Genomic DNA, 26485 nt, shown 5'->3' with positions numbered 1-26485 from the left:
ACAGCAGCTGGATGGCAAAGATCTGTGTGGGACGCGCGTATACGTTCAGAACAGCGACACATATTTATGGAGCAAATAATGCAAACAGAGAGCGCCCCAATAGAGCCGCTTTCAAAAATAAATGTGGACGAGGGGCCTCTGGCACAAGCCGGGGAAGAGACGAGGGAGATGAGAGGAGAGGAGGGCTCACCTGCTTCTCCAGCTGGGGCTGGGCCAGCAGCTCCGGGATGAAGTCCAGACAGATATGGATGGAGGGGATGCCGGCCACGGTGAGAGGCAGCAGAGCTTGAGGGTAACCCTGACAGAGAGAGAGAGAGAGAGGCACAGGAGACAAAGCAGGGAACATGAATGTCAGAATGAAATACGGAGGAATAAGGGAATACACAGTAAATTCAATCAAGTCGTCGTTTCGGCACACAAGCACTTGTGTGTGTGTGTTCCTGTGCACGCGGCGGCTTCTGCTTGGCGGTGTGGATGGGATCGGTGGGTGGGTGGGTGGATTAGAGCGACAGAGGGGGATCGCATTGATGAAGTCCACCATATGGCCGTCTGCTACTTTTGGGAGCGCCGCAGTCACTTACCGCTAATGCCACGGCAGAATGGGATGACTAATGGAGTCAACATGACTCAGAGGTATTTTCAGTAATATGGCAGCATCCACTCAGCGACTCGCACAAAAGGGTATTTTGCATGATGACGTTAATTTCCAACGGCAGGAATGTAGCGGAGAGCAAGCACATCCATAACGCAGTAATGTCCCTCATGAAGCCGGACCGGCTGAACGGCACGTCAGCTTCTGATGAGCCGTCACAACACACACTTATCAAATCAGCCGGCTTCAACCGCGTGACATTTGAAACGTGCTGCCAAAAGCAGAATTATGATTATGAAATACAATGACTAACATAAACAAAGCGTGAAAAGAAAAAAAATAACTACAATTTCATGTGATAGAATAAAATGGAAGATAATCAGGCACTTTTATACGCCTCTTTTGTTGCGGGAAGAAGTGTCACATTTAGCAGTCAACAGGGCAGAATATTTCTTTGGAGGGGTAATTTCTCTTTGGAAACTGTGGATATTCTCTTTAAATGTTGTGAGGAATTCCTACGTTATAGCGTTAACAAGCCGGGTAACTCTCATTAACGCGGCTCCAGAATTCGATGGATCTTTCTTGAATACCTAGAAGTACAGAACATCGGCCTGATTCAGCCCCAACGGGTTTCAGGTTTTCTTTGCACAGAGAAAATACTTTTGCAGAACTCTGCATGGAGGATTTCAACTGAATTGTTGCCCCGTGTTGGGACCCCGTACTTCACTGTCATACAATGCAATCAATGCTATGACTGATTGGAATATTTTGAGCCATGTCCTTGTCGGGATTTGGACTCTTGATGGCATAAAAAAATCTTTTTGCTTTCTCTTTGAGCTCCTTTGAGGATTCCAGTGGACCCAATTCATAAAGTGAGGTAAGCGTAGGTATTTGTTTGACGTATTGTGAATGTGTTGTTATTTCTTTGCAGCAAAGATCGCTTCCTGTTAAGATCAAGCGTGCAGTCCGCGTCATCGTCCTCCCGTTTGCGTTACCTGAAAGTGGACCAACTTGGCAATGTTCGGGTCGGCAATGAACATCTGATGCAGCAGACAGCAGATGAGACATTGCACCTCCCTCAAGTCACTGAGGAGCCCTCCCTCTGGCTCGCCGTCCTCCACGCCCCCTCTGGCTCTCGGCCCCAGGCTTCCCTGTTTCGATTTCCCTGGCATCGGGCCCCTGATGCTGCTCAGCAGGCTCTCCGTGTTGGCCCCCAGCTGCTGCTGCTCTTCGGAGGTCGCCAGACACACTTCCAGGAGAATCTGGACGGCTGCGCTGTCCTTTGGTTAAACAGAAACAGGCGGTTAGCGCGGTTAAATGTGGAAGGTCATCTCTTAGGAATTTTTGGCAGAAATACACCAACAAAATATCTAAGACATGCAATTATAAACAAGAGTCTCCTTCATTTTTCTGAGTGTGTGAGAGACAAAGAGAGACACTTGGTGGTTGGCGTACCTGTGCAGAAAGAAGGGCGTTTTTCAGCTCCTCCCTGGTGACCTCGGGGGCGTCCGGCTGTCCGGGCACGCCCAAGTTAGAGACCGTCTGGCTCTGCCGATCGAAGTCAGCCGTCTCCTTCAGGTGGCAGTGCAGGTAGGCCTTCGAGGCCAGCAGGTAGCCGTTCAGCATGTGAAGCACAATGTCCATCAAAGGAGGACACCTAGCGACAAGAAAAGAACAAAAAACACCACCTTTGTCAAAATATACTGACATACAGCTAAAGAGAAATAGAAAACCTGCATCATTTTAAAGTTTAACCATTCTGTTCACTACTTTAAAAAGACATTTTATACAGCATGAGAATCTTCAGTGTGGGTCCTTATGCTAGATATTTTGTCGTCTGCCCATGTCTTTGCTGACTGCACACATGCAGCCCAAAACATGCGACCAAAAGGACGTAAGCAGCACGTGAACAGGTCCGAGTATGCCGACATCCACAGAAGTGCCTCCGTGTGCTGTGTGGGTCCGTGTGTGTGTGGTTACCTGTACACCCGTTGATCACAGCGCAGCACGATGAGCGGGTCCACCATCAGGTCGTTCTGAGTGTATTGCTGCTGCCGGAGCAGCTTCGCTGACAGTTGAAGGGCGTTTACCGTCATCACCCACAACCTGCAGGAGACCCCACTGTTAAACTTTTCACCCGTATTTGCCCGGCGCCTGGAATAACAAAGCATCTCCTTCCGGATCGAGACGTCGACCATTGGTTCAGCCTAACGTTTAAAAAAAAAAACTGACGGCTCATAAAGATCGCAAATTGCTGGTTGACAAATCAGCATGCTAACATTTTTTGGACGGAAGATGAATCAGATGCGACTAAAATATGGAGACTGGCTTCAGCTGGGGTTTAGTTCAGTTACTCACAAATTAGCTTCTCGCCCTCAATCTCTCTCATCAGACTGATGCTAAACTATGAACAGCAGGGTCCTCTTGGAGCGCCGAGCCTTCCTGCAGCTCGCGCCCTGGCATCAATCAGTGGAGATCTGTGTGAAATGTGACACGGCTCCCTTTCCTGCTGGGTAAACCAGAGGCCGGCCCGCTGCAACATTCAATACTACGAGAGGCAGTGAAGGAAGAGAGCCAAGCAATCCCTTCACATCTCCCTCACTTTCCCTGCCCTGAGCTCTCCTGGTTTACAGAACCCTTTTGGATCGATGGGACGTCTGCTCGGAGCGTTTGGTGGCGGTGCTGCCGTGGGTCCCGGGGCGCAGTGAGGGTCACCCCTTTTCTGTCCGGAGAGTCGGCGCAGGCTGACGGGAGTTGTTTGGCTCAATACCTCTGATCTATTCACACAATAATCAGTGAGCAGGCAGCAGCTCTTGATCCGCAGGTCCCCTGTAATCCATTTACCGAGTCTCACTGCACCTTTACACAGCCTTGAGAGAGCTGCCTCGTCAAGAGCTACTGTTAACCTTTAGCTGAGAATACCTGCAACTATACATCTAACCAGTCGGCAGAAACATCCCTTAATTCACGGATTAGATATTTATCTTCACTTTTTTATGTTGAGCAAACAAAGAAGTGAAGACAAGACACTAATTTGGACTATTGACGTTAATATAATAAGGCATTGGGCCATTTGAGCCTCAAGGCAGAACCATGAACTATAACAAGGCACATCAATCATCTGTATCTTATGTGATATTTAAGGTCAACTGATTACATGACCACGACGCATTATTCCCATGTGACATTCAGCGGTGATCTCAGTAGCATCCTCCATCCTCCATCACGACATTGAGTCGTGTCCAGAGCGCGTACCTGCGGGGCATCACGGTGTTGAGGCCCATCCAGAGCTTGTTGAGTGTCTGCAGTATTCGGCGGGGCACGGCGGGCTCCAGCAGCAGCGCCATGCTGGCTGTGAGGGCCTCCGCATACGGGATCAGGTCTCCGGGGGAAAGCAGCGTTAAATGCTCCAGGATGCGCATCAGCCTGGGACTGCTGGATGGAAGTTTCTGGAAGGCTGGGCAGGATGAAGGGGGGGTGAGAGGCAGCTGAATTAATCATCAAATTGGAAGCAAATGTGCAAATACTGCATAAACAATAGATACATAATCTGGAAGACAATTGTTTTTAAGATGTAAAACTACAGTTATCCAAAAAAAAGTGTCAATACACAGTTGTGCAGAGTTGCATAAAGAACATAAAATATCAATTTAAACACACACACACACACACTCAAAGATCTCTCAAAGAAAAGCCAATTACTGCATAATCCACTAAACCTTGAAGGATTAAGCATTGAGATAAGATCTCAGATCTCAGATAATGGCTTGCACCTGTAGATGTCTTGTACGATATTAAGCGCCTCTTCACTCAAACACGACTCTCTTACACACAACCCCGGCTCCTCAGTTACCATCACTAGTGTTTGACTGGCTTTGCTTTGCTATCTCAACAATCCTCAGTTGTATCTATAATCCCAAAAACAATATGTTTCTATTTACCTTTTGCACATATGTGCTGCTAGCTGCTATAAGACTCAGATTTCTATAAACATGGTTATTTCAGCAAAGGCTCGGGGGCTGAGAACTACCAGCCTGAACTCCATGTCTTTCATCCCATAATCCCGTCCTCCTCACCCTGGTGGAGCTGGCTCTGAGTGTATCTGCAGGTGTTGCTGGGCAGCATCATCCTCCTGAGCAGGGGCAGGGTACCGGTCACCTCCTCTTCACACACCCAGTCCTCCACCAGACACAGGTGGGGGTAGTTGGTGGCCAGCAGCCTCAGCAGGGCAGAGTGCAGACCTGGGAACAGGGAAAGAGAATTATCTTACACACAACATGTGTGCATTTTGTGCATCTTATTTGTTTCGAACAAGGGAGAATCGTTCATTCTTTATCACTGTCCACAAAACACTTTTACAAACACAATGATATTCACTGATATGCAACCCAAGTATGTAATATCATGAATAGTAAAATAACATGTGGATTCAGGTCCTCACCCCCGAGCTCCTGCTGCAGTCCCTGGGCCTGCGTGACCAAGTACTTAATGGGGATCTGGTCCATCAAGGCTGCTGAGTACGACTTTGGCTTCCTCTGCATCAGGGCTTAAAAAAAATAAAAAAATAAAAAGAAGAGGAAAACGTTGAGTGAAGCAAAGAAACTATATGACAGTAAAAAGAGAGGATGATAGCATAAAGCAAATAAAGGACAAGACGGAGCATAAGTGTCTTATTTGGCAGCGTAAGGACGCCGGAGCCACTGTGCCGGTGCGTTAAGAGGAGCGGAGGTGATTTTTCATTGACGTGGGTTCATTACCACTGCTGATGGGCTTCATTACTCCTTCCTTGAAGGCTGCAGGAGCACTTGGGTAAACACAGCAATTAAAGAGATGGGCATAAACTCTCACATAAATCTGGCCTAATGAAGGGCAAGAGGAGAGCTCGTCATGGGAGAGAATAAACACTGACTAGGCTAACTGCTAATGCTCAATCCAACCTACAGCTGTCCTAGTTAGCTCCGTTCTCGCAGCCATTGTACTTGGCTCTTTGTCAGTCCTCCATTTATTCTCTATGAAGCGGCCAACATTCAATGCCAAGAGAGAGAGAAAGGATGAATGACTGCACATCCAGAGTGAGAGCATCTCCTACAACTTAACAGAGGACAAAAGCTGCCTTTCTCCTCGCACTGCCTGACAAATTCCCTCCCATCTCACACACACAATGCCTCCTTCAGTGGAGGAGATGACAATGGATGCACTTTAGACGGGCGGAAGAGGAGAGAATCAGAAGAGGGAGAGGAAGTGAGCCGACTGCACAGAGGGAAGTCTGGCACAGTGCAGTGCTAAAAGGGACAGAGGGATTGTCTCGTACATACCCAGCTGTTTGGTGCTCGCCAACAGGTTCTCCTCATAGGACAGGATGTAGTAGAGGATAAGGAGTCGGGTGGTGATGGAGTAGCGCTGCCGTCCTCCTCGACTACCCTCCCCTTGCTAACCAAGAGCGAAAGAGAAGCAAAACAGCAGCTACAGGTCAGTATGACAAGGCTCTGCATCGTCAGGATTTCATCTGGAATGCTTGGAGCAACAAACAAGACTTGTTTTTAAATTAAAAAACTAGTTTGAAGACAAAAGAAACACTGATATTAAAAGGCAACATTCTGTAAAGAGAGGTAACAAACTCTGGTAGTTCTGTAAAAAGGAAAAAGCTGCCTTCTGATCATAATCATGTCAGATATCATCAAAATAGCAAATGAAGGGTAAAGAACTAAGGTCTGAAAAATCAAACAAATGTGTAATTGAGGTGTGGTGCAGTTTCTGTGGAGGCAGACTCACGCCAGCAGAGCTCTGGAAGACGTTGAGGATCTCCTGCTCCGTGATTGGCTGGTTGGTGGCCTCCGGGTTGGCCTTGGACGCCGGAGTGAGGATGGAGTTGATGTAGACGTCGATTAAGGGAATCAGTTGGGTGTGGATGGGCGTGGTCGTCTCACAGAGCTGCCGGTAGATCCAATCCTGAAAAGGTGGACGCAAGGACAGCACCGGATGGCACAATTCATTAAAAAAATAAAAATAAATAGACACGAAGTCGTGATTGAGCCACAGAGTGGGAGCCTCCTACCTTGATGGACACTTTGTGCTTGGTGAAGGATCTGCTGCGGAGCAGCTGGTAGATGCAGTGAATGGGAAGGAACCCTGTGATGGTGGCACTTAAGTTGTTGGTCACTGCGACCCTCACCGCATGTGCCGTCACCACCTGAACACCAGACATGGAAAAAGAAATTATTTGAAAGCAGCAACGATGGAAAAATAGACAAAGAGCTCCAAATACTTTACGGTTCAATGTCATTTTTTACTGAGAACCATGAGTCATGTAATCAATACTTTGTTATACTGAGGTATCTGTACTTCTACCCCGAACTGCTGTGTAGTGTTAAATAATGTGCATGAAAGGGATTTATGGCTACTTCATAGTATCAGAATCAGCTTTAATGGCCATGTACATTTTCACATACGTGGAATTTGACGCCGGTTTGACTCTTCGTACTTGTTTACAATAAGCAAAAGATAAATATAGCTCTCAATATGCAAAATAATTGAGCATTTGATGAGAATAAGCAGCTCAAAAGCCATGAGAGGAGAAAAAACAACATTATTGAAGTCTGGCCTTAGTTTATTTAATCCTGCGATTAAGATGAAAGAGAGGTTTCGACAAGATTATGTGTCAAAGTTTCTCATTTAATTACCTTATTTTATTTTCAACTAAAATCCGACACAAACAAACGATTGAAAACTGGACTTAGCGCTGAGAAAATGTGCACGAGGACAACTTGAGTACCTGTTCTGTGAAGATCTCCTGCGTGAAGATCGTCTTCATCTTGCTCAGAGAGCTGGGCTTGATGGCAATCTGTAGAAAGTTGAAAATAAATATATATATAGTGGAGATATCAATCATCAACAATGGTAGGTTTACTGGGAGTGAAAACCACCTGCAGGCAACAACAGTGCTGGTATTTTGTAATTCCCTCCCTTCATATTTCATAAGAAGAATTCTACATGGCAGGCGCAACGTGGAATTGAGAGGACTGCCCCTTGGGCTGGAAACAAACCGGCTCCAAATCCAATTACATTACACATCTTAGAGGAAAACACACCGAGACGGGAAAACTACTTAGCACACCGGCAGGAAACAATAGTGCACTTAATAAGTAATAAAACAGCAAATTGGCCAGGGGGGTGTGGAGTGTTTTTGGTGGATGTGTGTGCGCTGCAAGTGCTCCGTCAGCGATGTGGCCTTCCTATGCTTCGCTGCTGCAGTGGGGGCCGGCAGCCGGTCAGCCAGACTGCCGTATTGATCACTGCCTCCCTCTCCCTCCCTCCCTCCTCACCACCTTACCTTCATCCCCAAAGTAGAGCACACCAACTCGATGATGGAGCTGAGCTGGTTGCTATGGAAATACATGGCAACCAGTAATAGCATCTCTCCGAAAGAAGCGGAGACGCCTGCAGCGCTGCAAGGAGGAGGAGGACACGTATGAGCATTGGAGGCGAGCGAGGAAAGAGACACTTCGGCTTGTCGTTAATCCCGCATCTTACGGGACAGAATTTTAATAAACTGATTAAGCTGCTCGCATCAACCCTCACGTCTCATCCCACCTCCTCCCACCGGCCCTTTAAGAGCCCTGAAGTCCCTTAAGACTGATGATTTATGGAGCCGCACACCAACACGCTTTCATATGTACTGCTGCCGCTATAGGTCATGGGAAAGACAGGTCATATTAACATGCAAACGAAAGCTTTGCTGAATTTATTGTTGCGTGTTTCGTCGGAGAACATCCTATTTCAGAGGGAAAATCAAATGAGTCAACATAGTGGATCCAAACAAAGAAAACACTCAGACATGGATTTACCACATTTAACTTCTACTGTTCCTTGTTTGTTCTCTGGGTTTTATCGTTTCATCCCTCATTTGTTGTTAAGTAGTTCATTTGTTGATGAACTCTGAGTCTTTATTGAATTGAGATTCAATAAACTTTGACTCAATAACAATCAACAAATAATATGAGGAGCTGTCAAAATGAGCACGTCTGTCAAAACAAATAATCATTTCCTCAACAAATTAGAAAAAAAGGCAAATAGATGTTGCGTAATGCTGCATAACAAGTCAATGATTGTTTGCTTAAGTGTTAGCCAGCAGTGTTTTAGGATTTTTAGTTGGCCGACTATTGAAACTTATTTTTTGCTGAGATGCAAACTAAATCTAATGAATTATTAAATAATAAAGACACTGCTTTCTGAGAAATGCTAATTAATTGTACCACAGGTGAGCACTATATAATCTCATGTACAAATTGAATGGACGATTCATTTGGACACGCAAACTAAGACCCATAGTTTCTCCACACAGCAATGTCTGTTAAATAATGAGTCTCTCATAAAAGCTGAGAAGAGATTCTCCTCACCTCTCAAAGTATTCCTCCTCTTTGATCATCCAGCTGAGCCACATGACCATCAGCTGTTCCTGCTCTGGAGTGCTACGCACACACACACACACACACACACACACACACACACACAGATAACAATCCTCACACTTCATGGAACAAAGTGACAGTGTTCGAGTCCAAAAGCAACACAGAAGCCTTCTGGCGGGCGGCCACCGCATTGGCAGAGCATCAAAACTGAAGACCGCTGTTAATTGAATGGGGTTTGTGACCCTCACCTAATGCGTTTGTGTTGGCTGAATAAAATAAAAGACTTCAATAAGACTCCAGCGTTTATGTACCTGACCAGCGTGGGGAAGGCCAGCAGCTTGCAGAAGGACAATGAGACAAAGCGGACGCCGGCGGGAGTGGCCGGGGGCCGGCTGGTCATCAACTGCAAGAGCTGCTCTGCCTCTTCGTCTGTGGGTCTGCAGAGGGGTCACATTTAGCGTGCTATTCATGCTAGAACTCATACTTTAAATGTACTGACTGTGGACCATCAAAACCTTCGTTTTTAGACTCCCAGATCAAACATCCGGAGAGCTTCCGCGTCCTCATTTGACCCACCTGAGGCCGGCGATGCCCATGAGGGCGCAGTAGAGCCGCAGCAGAGCGCTGGCCTTCACCACGTGCTCCTCTCTGAGGCCGGAGTAACCCGAGCTGACCTCCTCCTCCATGTCGCCGTCGTTGGGCACGTGGGTGCTGCGCGAGCGCGGCAGGATGGCGACGAGCTCCAGCAGCAGCTGTCTGCGCATCTGCCAGAGCACCGAGCTGCTTTCCCTCTTCCGCTGGCAGCACAAAGACAATGACATCAGTTAGCCGCTGTGCTTCCCCTCGCCCAGCGCTTACACTTTGGCTCCAAGCAGCGGCTGCCGGGCTTGGTTTTTACGATAAATGACAAAATGACAGATTAACTAACATTGTCAACAATTCACTTTCTTGGATGCAGGTTGTCATGTACAAAACAGAAGGGGCTGAATATGGACAGCTATACATTTCCCCAGTGCTGCAGCGAGGCTTTTCTACAGAGCTGAGGGAGAGTCATAGTGTTGAGAAATGAATAAAAAACAAACAAATGATGGCATTTGCATGGAAAGGCTGATCGTGAAAGTATCTTTCCATCTCTATGAACTGATAGAAGATGGAAACATGCATGAATTTGAACATTAGCATACATTTAGGACTATTACAAATTGAGAAAGACAGAAAATTGGGATGTCCAAGACAAAAAGAGTCCCACAATGAGCAAAACAATGAGGGTCCTCACAAGTATAGAAAGAGAAACCTAGAGGTTTGAGAATGTGTCCATAGTGTTTACACTCAGGATGATTACATGACATACACATTAAAAAAGCCTCGGCTTAATCCTGACTGGGGTGATGTTCCTCTTCCACTTCATATCGAATCAAAGTCAGATCATAAATCATGTAAACGTGAACTAGTTCAACTCGACCTCATTACATCCAGCACGGCGAGACTCTTGTAACGCGCGGCACGAACACGCCACAACATTGTGTCTTCGGCCTCTGCTCAACACGCTGAAACTAAAGTGATCAGACTGTTCAGAGACGGGGAAGAGGATCTCCTCTGTGCTGACTGACCAAACCTCTGCTTGCACAAGTTTAACGTCTACTTGAATGAAGCGTTTGTGTAACTGTTGCCACTGTATTGGTTTGATGTTCTGTGACTGTTTTCCATTGGGTTACATTTTGTGTGACATCACTGGGTAATTACAGAAAGGACTTTAGAGGAGAAGTTTAGAGGATTTCCTTTTCGTAGCATGCAGCCAACAAGGTATTTTTTGTCGATTTGTTATTTGTTTGCGCTTCGTGTTGTTGTAGCTGTTTTGCTGGCTGGCCAACGTTGTGTGTTTACTTTGTGTTGTATAGTTTTCACGGTTTAATATGGATGGAGAAGAATGTATTAAAACCCGTAACGGAAACCCTGTGCTGTCCGACTACGCTTGGCGAGGGAGTCACAGTTTACGTCTGTGTGCCTAATTAAAACAACAATTAATGAGGTGCAGAGCGAAGCCGGCCCCCTCACCTGTTGCCCATTGCGAATGAACATGCTGAACCAGGTGCGGACTTTGCTGTTGGTACCCAGCAGGAGGCCGCTGACGTAGGAGACCAGGGGACTGACGGCCTCGTCGGCTGTATCGGGTCTGTGGTCCAGAGTCAGAGCCACGCCCAGACCCGGCAGGTGGCACTCCTCCACCTGGGAAGAGACAGAATAAACACAGATAATCATACTGTTTCCCGAGTAAATTATTCTAAAAAAAGAAACCCTGAAAACTGGTGGTGTCTATGCGTTTCGTTCTACCCGACTCTCACTCGGTTATATCTGTATTGCTTTGAAGTGAAGTCGTTCTTTTATGATCTATTATGCAGTTCTTTTGTTCACATGGTTTTGTTTATCTATTTTATACATTTGCTTGTTTACTACTGTTCTTTTGGGCTATTTGTTTGGTTTAGTTGTATTCACTGTTTTTATCTTATGGTCTTTTTTGTGTACCGCCGTTAAAGTTGTGTCTATGCTTTGCTTATCTGTGGAAGCACTTTGTAAACCTTGTTTTTAAAAGTGCTATATAAATAAAAGTATTAATGTTATCTTCTCGTGGATGCCACAAGCAAATAAATGCATCCTGTTGGATTTACTAAAACAAAAAAGACTCCTAAGAGTACAAATTCAAGATGTAGAGAAGCCAATACTTGGCATTTTTGCTTGAACAAAATACTCAAATAAGGAATTGATTATGAAAACAGCTGCTTGAATACACCTCTTCAGCATCCTTCGTCTCTTGCCCCTGCAGGTTATCTGCTCTTTCAACCGTTCTCGGGACACTTCTGGGCAGAGTATTAGTCCAGCTGATGGATTATTCAGGAATGCTATGAATTCCTAGTAGCTCCTGAGGGCTCGGTCAATAACTGACCTTCTGCTGTAACCTTCCTGAGAGCGGGAGGGGACGAATGTCTCCCTCTAGGGTTAGATCACAAAGTGTATCACAAAATATAGCAGTCAAGAACCTTTATAACCCGTGTTTGTGTGACATAAGTAGAGGATTTCATGTAAAAGTGAGCATATCCTTTTCTTGATAAACTGGAACAAATGATAATCTTGATAATCATGAAGCCCAACATGTTTGTTGTGTTGCCCTAACAAATAAAATTGGCAAATCCTCACAATTAAGATGCAAAAGCCAGAGAAACTTTGACAGTCTTGTTGTAGAAAAAGCTGAAACACTTATCGTCCATTCAGTTTTTTATGAATTAATCAATATATTAGGCTTTATTTAGTGTGAAAATGGTCTGTGTGTCGGATCACTGTTCTGAAAAAACAACTCAACATGTATGTTGACACATGGCACTTAACTATTGTACAGAATATATATTGATTCTAACATGAGGCTTTATGAGGTTTATGACACAACGCATGTCAAATCTGCAAAACCAATATGTTTTTGGACCATTTCAGGAAAAACAACACTGACATGTGATCATTTTTTAAGTTCATCTGACAACATTATCATTCATTGATGATGAGTTTGCGGCGAATGGACCAACATGGTTAGCGATCTAAAAGGCTGATGGGAAACATCGGGCTCTTTAGCTGCCAAACGTTCCACTATGGTCTCCGTCTGTTTGGTGCTGAGCAGCTAGCGTTGGAGAATAGTCCTCTGTTCAGAACCACGAGCGACCCGCTCACACTGACACAGGTTTTTACATTTTAATTTGGAACATTGTTATCATAAAAATATCAATTATGGTCCCATAAAAGCCATTATGTTCAGCATTTAAAAATTCACGACCGTGGCACTTTTGAGGAGACATAAATGGGGGAAGCACGGCTGGAACGCCAATTTATTTTGCCGTTAAGCGAAGCTACAAAAATCAAGAAAATAAAAACATGTAGTTGCAGTAAATATTTGTGTTGACATCATTTTTATGCAACCACGTTTTTGCAAATAATTGACAATTTTCTATAATTAAAAATTTAAATTAAACTATATTACGCAAAGTGATGCGATGCTCAAAATTGTCTTCACAGGGTTTAATTTAAAAAACAAACAGACAGAAAAGCAGAAGAAATTCAGCACAAATGCATCTCAAGCAGAAGAAAGCAGCGTGGATGGATTTGGGAGGAGGTTATGGATAAAGTGTGAAATTTGTGATTATATTAATAATGTGACTGACCACCATGGCTCTGATGTTGAGGGCCTGCGAGGGGTTCATCTGACAGAGCTGCCTGAGGGCTTCAGTCCTGCGTCGACCACCCACGCTCTCCTCATCCTGGCGCTCTCCGTTCTTTATCAAACCTCGACAAACTGCAGAGACAGACATGAGCATTTAAGTAAACAAGCAGCACGGGGAGTATGAAACAGTAAAAATTCAACTGCGCTCTCTCTATCAGGTCATTTTCACATTAACATGGATACTGATTGTTCACAGAAAGTAAAAGGACGATCAATTCACAGTGTTATGATTGCTTTATAACGTGATCCTCACTTAAGGGCAGTAAGACTGTGTCATTTCGACCAATGTCACGGCCAAGTCATGTTCCTCCATAAATACCCTGAACCGTGGAATCATGACTCAGTTGTCTGTTAAAAAGATTTAACAGTCATCACAAGACAGCATTTCCAGAGCCTTATCCCACATCTCATGTCTCCTTTTTCACAGCTTAACAGTTTAAAAGGGCAAACTCTTCATAGTGGGTTGGACTATGACATGCACTGACGCGATAATAGTTCCCTTCTGTGCCACTTCTGGATTATGGCATATGCCACAGAGGAGCCAGCGGAGTTAGACCTGGTAACCAGCTTCATGTTCAACATGACGAACCCTTGATGCTTCCAGACAGAGCCATTTCCCACTCTTCACCCTGAGATCAACTCATTTCACTTTCAATTCAGTAAAACCAAGTATTTTGCTGTGACAGAGCCAAAAGGATGTTGACTGCTACATAACACACACACATATACACACCAGCTACTGACTTAGATCTGACCCTCTTTGTGTTACTAAAGCACTGGAGACGGCAGTTTTTTTCCCTTATAAATCTGTCTATCAAAGCGCACGCGCACACACACAATAATGTCCATCAATCAAAGACAAATGCACACACCCTCGGACCAGTGGAATGTCTACAATTAGAGGGGAAACTGCTAAACTGGGAAGGAAGACATGTGGCGGCAATTCAAACAGTGACCTGCCAATAACTCTAATGAAGCCATCACACAAAGCTTCTTAAGGTAATGCTAGGTGGAGCCGGATCTCGGCCACAAAGCAGGTACACTAACCACATGAAGCTCGTACTGGCAATTAAACAGCCACTCTGTCTCACATTATCAGCAGACTGCATGTGCAGTGTTGTGAGACGGATGAATTACTGTACCTTCATTGAAGCTGTCGGGGACGTTGGCAACCAACAGACACAGAAACCAGTCTCCATTGCGGACATGCAGCAAAGCCTCTGCCACGTCCACAATGGGGAGCAAGGAAGGCAGCTCTAAGGAAAAGGAAAGAAAAGAGAAAGGCGCATTCGAGACATCGATTTGTCACAAAATCACTGAGTTGGGATATTTTCAGGCTCTCTTTATCATTAGGTAGTTCCTAATATACAGCTAATGATGTAGTTAATGTTTGCTTACGGGTGTGTGTACAGGAGCAATTGTATTCAGCACCATCCCACCTCCACAGCACTTTAAGGTGACACTATTAAGAAGATAAAAGGAGTCGGGTACCTGCTTGCAAAATGCAGAGGACGTCAGCAACCTCGTCCAAGTAAACGGGGCTTTCAAACAGTTCAGAGGACTTTAGGAAAAACTCTCCATTTGAGTCTACCACCTGAGAAACAACATAAAGGAAGCATGGCGTGGATCAATCATCCAATAAAGGTGAAGACGCAAGCGTTTTTAAAATTTGACTACATTTAATTTTTAATGAATAATTTAGCACACATCTTCGATCATGATTTTGGTATTCACTTAATTAGAAAAATACTTTTCACATCATTTTTTTTTTTACCATTCAAACCAACTTCACCCATGTTTTCAATGTCCTCGAATTTCCTGAATGCTGTGGGGACACTTCGTACCGTACCTTATTCATGATAGCCAACAGTTCGCTGAGGGTCAGGCGGAGTCTCCTGAGGGGATCACTGTGTTCAAACTCCAGGGTCAGGCCGTGCTGTAGCTGCGACACCAGGATGCTTTCTCCATTCGAGCCACCGGCCTTGTGCCTGGTGGAAAAGACCGTACATTGTGTATAGTTGTACAGTTGCACTGCCTTTCCTTTACTGAACAAAACATATGCATGATGAACAAGAGAGGCACTGCAGTAATACTGGTATCACCAGGTGTATGTCACATATATACCTAAGCTGTTGCTCCTTCCGTGCGTCCTGCTCCAAGGCATGAAAGTCCACAGATAAAAGTGCTACAATGGAGTTGACAGCTTCCACCCCGGAGAGCAGGCGGAGGATGAGCTTCTTGTCTTGTGCCCAGGACTGGCTCTGATCAGCTGGGGCACACAGAGCCATCCTCACCAGGCAGGGCAGCAGCAGCCTCAGCTCGGGGTCACTCAGGGCAGCCAGGCGAGCCACATCCACCTTCTGCATGGCTTCAAAGGCGTAGGAGCTGACAAACTGCAGCCCTGCACTGTCTGCCATGTCTCTGCAGCTTAACCTTGAGGGGACAGGAGAGGCAGGACAATGTAAAAAGCCGGCATCTGATGTCATATAAAGCTAATTAAGTGGATATATGCACTAATAGCAAGGTTTACCAAACACTGTATAAACTCTAAATACAACTTCAGAGTTCAGCTGACAGGAGAAGGTCAACTTAGTTAGTGCCAAAGCATTAATTTCCCATTTTACTAAGGTTCGTAAATATCTGGATGATACGTAATGTGTAGTTACTTTATGTGTATCTTAGGGTTTGGTGATTCAGTGGCTGCATACATGTTCAGGTTATCACTACACGGTTGCTAACTAAACAAGCTGAAGGCTGCTTTAGCTGCTAACTAAACAAGCTGAAGGCTGCTTTAGCTGCTAACTAAACAAGCTGAAGGCTGCTTTAGCGGCTAACTAAACAAGCTGAAGGCTGCTTTAGCGGCTAACTAACGCCAACGGTAACGGTGCCTTTGCTCATCAACACCGGCAAGATAACGCTTTAACTGACGAGCAGTTGGCCTTTTCCCCAAGTCAACGCATCAGTCCGAGTCACGCGTCGCACCTGGACGCGTTCAATGTGTATTTTAAAGCACAAGCAACACCGCAAGATACAGCCAACTCGGAGCATGCTACTAGCCGGCTAACAGCTAGGCTAGGCTAAGCTAGGCTAGGCTAGCTGGTCGGCGATAACACCGGCATGTGCTGTCCGGTCTCTGCCGTGTAAAATATATTCAATGTAAATACTGTAACACAATGATCAGCTTACCTCAATTCTTAGGATGATACTTAAGGCTTAACAATAATAAACTTCACCATCGAGGCCTTCAGACCTCGGGCTCTGTTGTGTCCCGTCAGCCTCTTATGTTATTGGGGAGTCCGAAGCCCGTCCTGGCTGTTCCGGTAGTTTTATGGAAATGTCTTTGTATTTGCAACGCTCTTGTCTATTATGGTGACCGCATGTCCACTTGGATCTCAACTGTTGCTACAATGGTTACTATGTCGGTGTGACAGTGAGGGAACCGGTCTAATGTGCACCGCGGAGCAGCGCCGCCGACTGACAGCACTGACTGGCGGCAGTAACGTCTCACCGCGGCGGTCCTCCCCGACCGCAGGAGGGGAGCGATGGGCTGGCCAATGTTGACGTTACACGAGCGAAAATCGGAAAACTTATTTCACATGCGGAACAAAACAGCTGTTCCCAGGAATATGTTGAAGTTCTTCGGCTCCTCGAATAATGCCAACGTACCTCCTACTGGTGACGACGTGAGAATTTCGGCACCATTAATACGGAAAATAGACATTGTGGGCACAATATAGTGTCTTATCTTGCAGCCCAAGCTCTTGTGGCTGACTGTGCAGTTATTAATATGCTATCATTTCATTCAAATGTAACTGAATGTGTTGCATTCAAATACCTTGTCTTAATTATCAGATATTTAAATGAGACGTGGCATTCTTTGTTTTACAGATAGAGGCTAAATAAGTATTCAAAGTCTCTCAATTTTTGTTGGATTACATTTCTCTCTCTCTCTTCTATTCTGACATGTCAGGGTAAATTTCACTACATTTTCAAGGGCACATTGACAGTTGTTCAGGGATGGAGGCAAGCGGAGCAGGACCTCTGTGTATTTACAGGCCGCTGACAGCAAAGAAAACTGCTGCAAATTCTGAAAAGAAGGGATTGCCAGCTGCTACAACGACCTCTGGGCAATTTACATGTAAGATATCCAACTCTATTTGTCATGCAGGGTTATCTCACTGCCTTTCCCACTTGTGAACTCGATAACAAGGTTGCAGATCCACTGTAGAGTAGAAGCAAATGTTAAACAACCAGGATTTCTAAAACAAAAAGGAAACATGGCACCGGACTGAAAATTCATATTTTTTTTTATTTAGTTTTATTTAATATTGAATGTATTTTCTAAATTCAAAAGACCAGATAAATTTCGATGGTCGACTATCTCAAGCCAACAATTATTGGCAAAGATGCAAGGTTATTAGCGAGGGCTTTTTCTCCTCCTATAATCAAAACACAGCTTAACCTCTGAACGGTAGAAATACAGACAGTAAATGATCCTCAGTGCACAAACACTGCATATCCGATGAGCAGCCATCCACAGCTGGTTAAAGTTCATTTACACCACACATTTACTTTCCCACTGAAGTAAAATGGTGTAAACGTATCCATAACCGGTCATAAGTGGTGCCAAAAGAGCGAAGGAAAGTTCTGGTGTACTTAAGGGATGTGTTGAAAAGGAAGGTCACTCTTCTCACACTCATTTTCTCTCCCCTAAATAACAAAAGGTCAAACCTGAGGTCAGCTACCTCTAGATGCCAGTAGTCTCCGCCCCGCTGTTTGCATCCAATTGCACATCATCGTCCCCCCTCCCCAAAAAGCAATAAACACACGCACAGGAAAATAAGTTGACGCACTTTATTCCTAAAACAGAAGCCACACCACCAAGTGCTGGCATGGCATTCATATATAATTATTTATATATATTTATATATATATATATATATATTGCCGTTTGGTTTTTGTGTCTAAATGTGTGGTATAAAATACTATATACAACAATGTACCTCTTTATTTGAACACAGTGAAGTTCATTGCTGTACAAGTCCTCTGTAGCTACAGCTTTGCTGCAAGTCGTCCGTGCTCAAAGGCATGGAACATAATTCTCCACTCTCATTCTTCTGTACATTGTGACAATACAAATATTCTGTCTCCATTACAAAAAATAATACTCTAAAAAGCAACCTACTGGGGACTTTAGTTTTTATGGGATTTTTATTTCCTGGTTGTTTTTTTTAATTAAGACGATTACATATATCTCAGACCAATTGCTTTAAAGCAAGAAGGTGATATAAACCTTCTCCATTTTTTAATATATAAAAGAGGTTAAGAAATAAGACAAATTATACATTTAAAAACTTACAATAAATAAGATAGATGCAGGCATTTCCAAAGGAATTTCAGGTCTTAAAAACCAAAGATCCATTTCCACGATCAAATATGTCCCTTTTCTTCCAATAACTTTACAAATAGATTTGTCTCTCCAATACACACTGGCCAGTGACTGTGACGCCACGCTACATACCATGACAACCAATCTGTCATTCTCTCACGTTCATTAATTTGCGACTTAATTTCTGCGTTCCCCTCCCTCCCCCTCATCTTTATTCCCTTGTCTCTATGTGCACGTCTTTGATTCACACGGACTGTACTGTCTCAACCAGTAACAGCCGCATAATCCCGTCTTGGCGCAGGATCCAGCTCCGTGCGTCGGTCTGGTTCTTGCAGTTTGCTTCAGTCTCGATGAACCCCCCCCGTCCCCTCTTCTCTGGAGTCGTAGCTTTCCTCTTCTTTGAAATGTTTCCCCCTACATCGGCGCCAGTAAGGGGGCCGCTGGCTACAACATGTTCATGATGAAGTTGTACATCTGGTTGAGCACCACGAAGTGGATGGGTAGACACGATCGTCGGTCCTGTGTCGCCGGGTCGCACGTCAGCCAGGAGAGGGCGTTGTACTGCTCCAGCACATATCTGTTCAGGCGAACAGAAAGACATGCAGATGCTCTTTCATTTGGAGTTATTTATAGGGTGACACACTGTGTTTCAAAACAGTAATACATAGAATAAGCCATTTTTTTAACCCAATGCATAAAATACTAAGTGCGTATAAAGCATGTTGAGCTTAGAAGCGACGTCAATGCTCATTAATATCCTCAATTAGTCAACATTTATGTATGTATGTATCCTGCCAGTCGGCGGGGCGGGTTGGTAGGAGGTTTTTGTGAGTTTAGTGTTGTTTACCTGAGTACATCTGAGGTCTGATTGGAGTCGAGGGGATGGGAGTGTTTGCTGTGCAGTAGCTCATCTGATTGCACTGAAGACACATGGAGGTGCAAAGAGGCCTGAGAGAGGAGGGAGGGGAAAGGAGGAGGTGTCAATGGCATTAGAACAAAGTCATTAACCTTTTATTACATCTCATACAGGCCTTTTCACAGAGCGGTGACAGCAGCAGTGAGTCTAGAGTTCGTTCTAGAAGGAAAGGATATCAGTGCGAATCCAAACTCTCGTCCTCTTGTATAAAACATTTTTGGTTAAAGTGTTCAGTTACATTTAAAACACACTGGCCGGGGCTGAGTTCCTAAAATGCCACAGAAGTTAATTTATGACTTGCATATTAATAACTGCATTTTTTTACACAACGGTTGTGGTTAAATGGGGAACAGAAACCTTCCCATATCATCTCTCATAAAACCATGTGTGCTATTTTTACTGTTTTTATACAAAAATAAACAAACAAGCTATAACACAGAGCCGGGCGAGCTGCTTCCCCCTGTTCCTGGTCTTTATGCTAAGCTAATCAGACACTAGCTGTGGCTTTATATTTAACAGACACACATGACAGTGGTATCAATCTAACTCAGCAAGAAAGCACATTTCCCAAAATGACAAACTATTGCTTAAAACTAATAAATATCCCGACAGTTAGTTGTTTACGTATTGTTTTGTAGTGCACTGTGACACACGTTACTGTTCTCATTAAGTTGTCTTTAGCTCGTTTTATCTTTCCCTGTGTAAATGTGCGACGTGAGAGAGGGCAACAGCCTGCTACCTTGAGGAAAAGTGGACACTGGTTCTGAGCCTGCGGACAGGCTGACCAGAACCAGTCGGGCAGTGGGCCGGCTTTGGCCGTGGAGACAAAGTAGCCAAGTGCCAGAGGCTGCTGCAGGAGGTTAGGAACCTCTTCATGAGACTCCATACGGTCAGCACTCTGGCCCTGCAACAAGGGACAAACTCAAGGTTGGTGTCATATCACAAGTCGCACTGCAGACGATCTGATGCCGTGATGTTCGGGCTCATTTCACAACACACAGAGGAACGGGAGAGTCAATCCAAGGCTACTTTCAATATTGCAGCGTGTACGGGGGTCGACTCACCTTACTGCCATCCCCTCCGTGGTGGTAATGAGAGCCGGGGGAGTGTACCGGCGAAGTGTTGGGCGAGATGTTGATGATGTCCGGGTCCACCAACTCGTTCTCCTGGTCCAGCAGGTCAAAGATCCCGATCGCATCGGACCCATCTGAGGACAAGAGGAGAATGATTCAACGGGTCTGCAGGGAATGTATTGACGAGATCAACACTCAGAGAACACTCCCCCTGATCTGTGCGACAACAATACGTATCCTTCTGTAGCAATAGACGGTGTATACATTTCAGAAGATATTATTTAAACATTCTTACTTAATTACTAAATATGCAATGTGAGAGAACAAGCTTCATACTACTGGCAATACATATGGTTGCGTCGAGGAGATAAGCTTAAGACGCTGGAGGGTGTTATAGATGCACTAAGTATGTAAGCACACACTACTTTAAAACAGACTCTTCACGGACTGGATAAGTAAGTAGGAAGGATTTAGGAAAAACAACAGTACAGATTAAAAAAGAGCCTTTTTCAACATCTGAGGCTTTGTTTAAGGGTCCAGCAAATGAGGCTGTGCCACAGCGAATTAACGACTGCAAGACCGATGAAGGAGCCGGACTGACCGGTGGTGGCGTTCAGGATGTCGATGTTCGGGTCGATGTTGGTGTAATTGGAGCTGGCCACTTGGACGAAGGCGGACGTGGGGAAGACCAGGATGTGGGTGCAGGAGGTGTCCTGCGGGGTGTTCAGCTGGGACGTCTGCATGTTCAAGGTGGTGCTGCGGCCAAACACCGAGCCCGTCGACACGGAGTCTAATGGGAGAGGGGGGGGGGAGAGGGCGACGGGTCAATAAACAACAAACAGACGGAAACTAAATAAGAATGCTTGTCAAAACCCTTTGACTCAGTACGGCTCGGATCGTTAAACCAGTGAGGGACGAGCGTCATACGACTCACAAAGCAGTATCAAATGTTACCCCACTAGATCTTTTCATAGCACGTAGGTGTTTACTGCTTAAATAATGATCAGAGTTCAACGTGCAGCTCCTTAAAAAATATACAAGTACCATCTTCAACCGGTAAGTAACAACTTTGCAAATGTGATTTAGTATTAATGTCTTCGTTTTAAAATTCACAAAAAGGTAGGTTTCCCCATAATGCATTTCATAATCAAAGCGGAAATTAGATTTGAAAAGACAGAACAGCTGTTACGTCGAGAGCCGACAACTCTCTTGAGTCTATGTTCCACGTTAGTGATGTAAAACCCCCCTCGTCACTAACGCGGCCCCGCTAATCTCTTTCAGCTTAAAGAGCGTTTCAGAAAGGAGATGTCCTCGGCCCCGGCGTCGCTCAACACAATCCTGCATGATGCGCTGACAATCCCCCGCTCGTTTCCCAAAATAAACCCATTGATCTGGCTCTCCATCACACCGCATTGAGATCAATGGGCATCCGAGAGGTAGTGCTTTATGAGCAAAAAAGGTACATGATCTCCGCTGCCATCAATCTGCTCCGGACAAGGAGGGGACGCGCGTTGTGATGTGCTGCTGCCATCCATCACGCCCCACACGTCACACACACAGACATTAACACACCTTTCTTTGTCGGCGTAATGCGACGAAGATGAGAAGTGCGCGTTAATACAGATAGTAAGGGTACTGATAATCTGCACCTGGCATGATGATGAATGATCCCTGGGGCTCCATGGCGACCAAGCACACGCTGAGGATGCTGGGAGTGTCTGAGGCGGAGATGCCACACATCCGACACATTTCCTTCAGACGGCGACTCAGTGACTGGAGATTTCTCCTGCTCAGCAGAATACTCCAGTCTGGGACATCAAGAGAGGAGAGCAACAAGGATGAATGAACATGTGGCACGCTTAATGTCATGAAAAAGCATTTTAGTATCATTTAAATAGTCCGCCTTACCTTTTAACTCTCCGTGTCCTATCCTGCCCAGTCGGCCAATCACCACCCTCCAGGGGACTGATGTCATCTGCACCAGCCCCAAGCACCAATCCCACAGCTTCTGCAGGCCGAGCCGCCGAACAGAGCCCTTTTTCCTCCGTGCCCTGCGAGACATGCATTGACTCACATGTCAAAAGCACTTTTCATAAGTATGGAGAGCAAACATCTGCAGACGCGCGAGGCAGGAAGTCAAGTGTACGGACGCCGCGCTTTGCCGCTGGTTTAACATTTCTGTGAGCTTCAAGCTCCTGAGGCAGGTGAAGGTGAACCTCAATGGCCTGTTCAGACACCGTTTTTGACTGACAGCTGTGTGCTGCCACTCTTGAGCCTAATTTACACTTGAGTGAAAAAGTGTCATTTAACAGCTGGCATGATAAAAGTGTGATTTAGTATCACAGTAGAAATCACAGTTTTGATTTCACACAGACACATTTTTAAGTGTCGCTGACAGCTGCCGTGAACCTATTGTCAGGTCACACACATCTGTTGTGCAGCCGTGACTAAACGAGGGATATTCACAGAGGAAGATGAACCAGGCGAGAATGTGACGGACGGACGGGGAGTCGCTTTAAAAAACCAGATCGTTAAAAATGCACATGAACAAAAAACACTGGCGTGACATATTTTCAGTCAGTAGACACTAACAACCTTCACCCGGTTAAAACATATAGTTAAAAACTGAGAAATATCAAAAGTAAAATGTGTATTGTAATAAATGTGGCTTCCGATTGCATCATCGTGCAGGTGGCTGGTGGCAGTCGTACCTGTTGGGTACATCGATGTTGATGATGCAGGTCTCCAGGAGCTCCCCGTACAGGTCAGTGCAGGTAGCCAGGATCCAGCGCTGGTCGTGGGACAGACAGTATCCCACAAACAGCACGTTGTATTTCTGCGACGCCTCCCCAAACGTCTCCCCGAGCTCCGTCTGCTTGTCCTTCACCGGCGCCAGAATGAACGGAGGCGTGTAGAGACGCAGACACTCCGGCCTCTGCAGATTGGGGAGGTGAAGATGTCAGGGTGAAAAAGGATGTTAGCGTCAATGTGCAGCCCTTATATACAAATGCAGGACAAGCCAGACATGCTGCAGGTGTAATATAAGTTTGTGCATGACTGACATGGCTGCAAAAATGTCCTTTGCGACACTCAAATTGTCTTATCCATATCCCAGTCCTCCCAGCCAGGCAGCTCAAGGTTTGATAGTGTGTCAAAGGGCAAGGGCAGTGCTGGTTGGGAGGAAGGAAGTCCACTGGACAAGGTCCTGATCTAAAGCGCCCTTTTGTCTAAACCTGGAGTTGAGATCCCATTATGGAGGTCTCAGGGAGCTAGCCAAGCAGATAATGGAAAGAAAACTCCGGAGTAGCAGAGGGGTTACAAGTTCCCTTAGTCCTGTTCCAGAAGAGAAAACTGTGAGGATGGTTAGCACTGAAAACTCTCATTGCCTTCCTTCTTTTCAGTGGTAAACCAAACACAGCCGGGGCCAAAGGCTGGGTCGTATCAGGTCAAGTTTTTTATTGGTTCAAGAGCTAAAATCCACTGAAAAGCCGCTGCCAGGGCCACAGTGTCAGCCTCTGTTTACTCGCCTATCGATCAGAGCACACGGCCAGGTGTTACTGATCAGCTACAGAGCTCGACTGCACGCTAGGACCGATCCTGTGTCTGCTTTACAGATGGATCATGTCAAGTAATAATAATAATAATAATAACCCCAACTGCAACAACTTGACTGCGCGCTGCGTTTACCTCCGGGCTCTTCAGCGCGGTGTCGATGGCCAGGCCCGGGCCGAAGCCCGTCAGCGACTTGACGTTGGTGGAGGTGGGCAGCGGCCGTCTGCACTGAGCGAACACGGAGAAGGCGAGCGACTTGAGGTGCTGGGCGTAGATGTGGCGGTCTTCGCCTCGTACTGGCTGCAGCAGGTACTGGCAGGGGACGATCTGAGAGGAGAGGAGAAGAAGTTGTTAGACAATGCAGTATGTCTAATGTTCATTTGCACAACTTAAAAAACATTTATAGGTTGTCACGAACGTGAAGAAGCGACAATCTGTACACCGCGATGCATTCACGTACAACTAAATGAGGTCGGCCCCCTAAATGGTGATGAGTTGAACCTCATCTCTGCCCTTTTATTTAATGGCTGCGTCGTTGCACAGAGTAAAGCAGGATAACAGAACGACAGGCTGTGAATTTTTTCTTTCAAAAACGACCCAACTGCAAAACCAACGGGGACGTAAACCGAGAGGAGCGACGATGGAACCGGAGGCGGTGACGCAGAGCATGAACGAAGATGATGAACGAAGGCATCAAAACGCCAGTCTGGTCCAGTTTAGTGTGCCGGCAGGCAGTCGCTCTTCAAGGACTGAGAGGAGGCAGTAAATCATGTTTTTCTCATAACTACAAGTCAGGTGTATTGGTGAAGGAATAATACATGGTATAGAAAAGAAAAAGAAAGTAAGTATCAATTGATGTGAAAAAGCAGGAAGCAAAAAACACATGACGCTCAAAACATGTGGTAATGCAGAACGTATACCTCGACCTGGTTGGCTTGAATACTTATGATCAATAGAATAATGAATAGATGGGAAATAAGTGTCTTTCTTTCATGGATTATTGCCGGAGGATCCATTGACACACATTAGTGGCTTGAACTCAAATTTGACCCTGAAAGGTTTCTTGAAAAAGTTACTTCTTTAAGCCCACACGAACCACTTTTCACAAGCTCATGAATTAGAAACTTTTAAAACAACACACACACTCTCTCGTGGTGATCACCAGGAGCGAAAGCCGCAGGGTGAGTTTTTATGAAAACATTTTGACTGGCGTGTTAACTGCATGCCGAATTATACGCAAGTTTTTATACGAGCAGTGTCTGTAAAGCGATGCAGCGTTTAAGTTTCATTTGAAATGCAGCGCTCACTGCACATGAAACACAACAGGGCTACATGACATCACAACCGAATCTGCTCCAGCTGAAAACACCGACGGCAAACCCGTCAGCGTGTTAGTGCGTCGTTCACTACCGACGACCTCATCTTCCTTTCACTCGCCTCTCCTCTGCGAGTGGAGAGGTTGAGCCCACAGAGGGATGTTAAATAGCGGTGCGCTGCTGCAGAATAAATACAGGGTGACCATTGGAGCTGGTACATTGCTTTTGTCATCTTGAAGTTACATGTGTATGTGGCAGTTGCAAGAGGAGAGTCTGCATCTTTGTTCGTGTTTAACAGACCCAGAAAATGTAGGAAAAAAACAAGAACTTAAACATAATGCATTGAAATGCAACACTCCCCATAGAAAGATGGAGCTCAGCCTTAAAAACACACCGTGGACTTGTGTATCCAAACTTCTGGAACAAGTTTGTTCGTACTACATTGTTAAGCCGGCTCTATTTTTAGTTTGACGGTAATCATGGACAATTTACTGCTTCTGATGATGATGGATGTGTCAGCAATGATGCCACTGAGCATAATCTGTTAAACATTAAGGAGTCGTTGACACGCTGACATCGAATACACAATTAATCCATTTCCACTTACGCCTTCGTGGTAATGAAATACAAAATGGTCAGCGATGAAAAAAAAAAAAGTGGCTCTCCCGGGAGCCTCGCTCACCTGTACGGAAACAGAATTGCGGATGTGTGGGGGCAGGAACTGAAGCATCTCAAGGTAGCAGCGCAGCAAACCCAGCGTCCACACGCTGGAGTGGGCGGGCACGGGCCCCGGGCCGCCGCCGTCGGCCTCCTCGTAGCTGAAGGGGTCCACGATGTAAACGACTATGGCGGGCGGATACGAGATGGCGTGGGACTCCCCATCCGTGGGCACGCCGATCTTCTCTCGTTCCAAAGTGCTGAGGAATTGAAGAAAGAAGATCACACAGAGTGTTATTAAACTTGGGACAGTTTCACCTA

At 45.5% G+C, this 26485-nt stretch overlaps 2 protein-coding genes across 2 annotated transcripts in view; both read right to left on the bottom strand.

The window, feature by feature from the left end:
- ints2 (integrator complex subunit 2) overlaps positions 1-16808 on the bottom strand; it is a 19260-nt gene extending 2452 nt beyond the window's left edge. Inside the window, exons 1-23 of the mRNA XM_068601222.1 lie at positions 16448-16808; positions 15386-15694; positions 15111-15249; positions 14753-14855; positions 14404-14517; positions 13203-13333; positions 11056-11226; positions 9577-9797; positions 9312-9437; positions 8989-9060; positions 7923-8037; positions 7365-7433; positions 6648-6782; positions 6365-6541; positions 5908-6022; positions 5034-5138; positions 4669-4833; positions 3848-4049; positions 2573-2698; positions 2048-2249; positions 1588-1872; positions 191-298; positions 1-22 (exon numbers count right to left, since the gene is read on the bottom strand). The exon at positions 1-22 is cut by the window's left edge and continues 84 nt beyond it. Of these exons, the coding sequence (XP_068457323.1) occupies positions 1-22; positions 191-298; positions 1588-1872; positions 2048-2249; positions 2573-2698; positions 3848-4049; positions 4669-4833; positions 5034-5138; positions 5908-6022; positions 6365-6541; positions 6648-6782; positions 7365-7433; positions 7923-8037; positions 8989-9060; positions 9312-9437; positions 9577-9797; positions 11056-11226; positions 13203-13333; positions 14404-14517; positions 14753-14855; positions 15111-15249; positions 15386-15678 (3196 nt within the window). The 5' untranslated portion in view covers positions 15679-15694; positions 16448-16808. The remainder of the gene's footprint in view (positions 23-190; positions 299-1587; positions 1873-2047; positions 2250-2572; positions 2699-3847; positions 4050-4668; positions 4834-5033; positions 5139-5907; positions 6023-6364; positions 6542-6647; positions 6783-7364; positions 7434-7922; positions 8038-8988; positions 9061-9311; positions 9438-9576; positions 9798-11055; positions 11227-13202; positions 13334-14403; positions 14518-14752; positions 14856-15110; positions 15250-15385; positions 15695-16447) is intronic.
- Positions 16809-18093: 1285 nt separating this feature from the next.
- The window catches only part of med13a (mediator complex subunit 13a), a 69984-nt gene continuing 61592 nt past the window's right edge, over positions 18094-26485 (bottom strand). The window contains exons 21-30 of the mRNA XM_068600309.1: positions 26190-26424; positions 24327-24518; positions 23351-23574; positions 22548-22690; positions 22289-22447; positions 21241-21429; positions 20631-20773; positions 20306-20470; positions 19498-19598; positions 18094-19227 (exon numbers count right to left, since the gene is read on the bottom strand). Coding sequence (XP_068456410.1) covers positions 19095-19227; positions 19498-19598; positions 20306-20470; positions 20631-20773; positions 21241-21429; positions 22289-22447; positions 22548-22690; positions 23351-23574; positions 24327-24518; positions 26190-26424 — 1684 coding nt within the window. The 3' untranslated portion in view covers positions 18094-19094. The remainder of the gene's footprint in view (positions 19228-19497; positions 19599-20305; positions 20471-20630; positions 20774-21240; positions 21430-22288; positions 22448-22547; positions 22691-23350; positions 23575-24326; positions 24519-26189; positions 26425-26485) is intronic.

The sequence above is a fragment of the Clinocottus analis genome, unplaced genomic scaffold, assembly GCF_023055335.1.
Source record: "Clinocottus analis isolate CAN_PGR_092001 unplaced genomic scaffold, fCliAna1.0.p SCAF_5, whole genome shotgun sequence".
Lineage (NCBI taxonomy): Eukaryota > Metazoa > Chordata > Actinopteri > Perciformes > Cottidae > Clinocottus > Clinocottus analis.
Note: the sequence above shows the minus strand (reverse complement) of the source record. Positions and strands in the feature narration are given on the sequence as shown.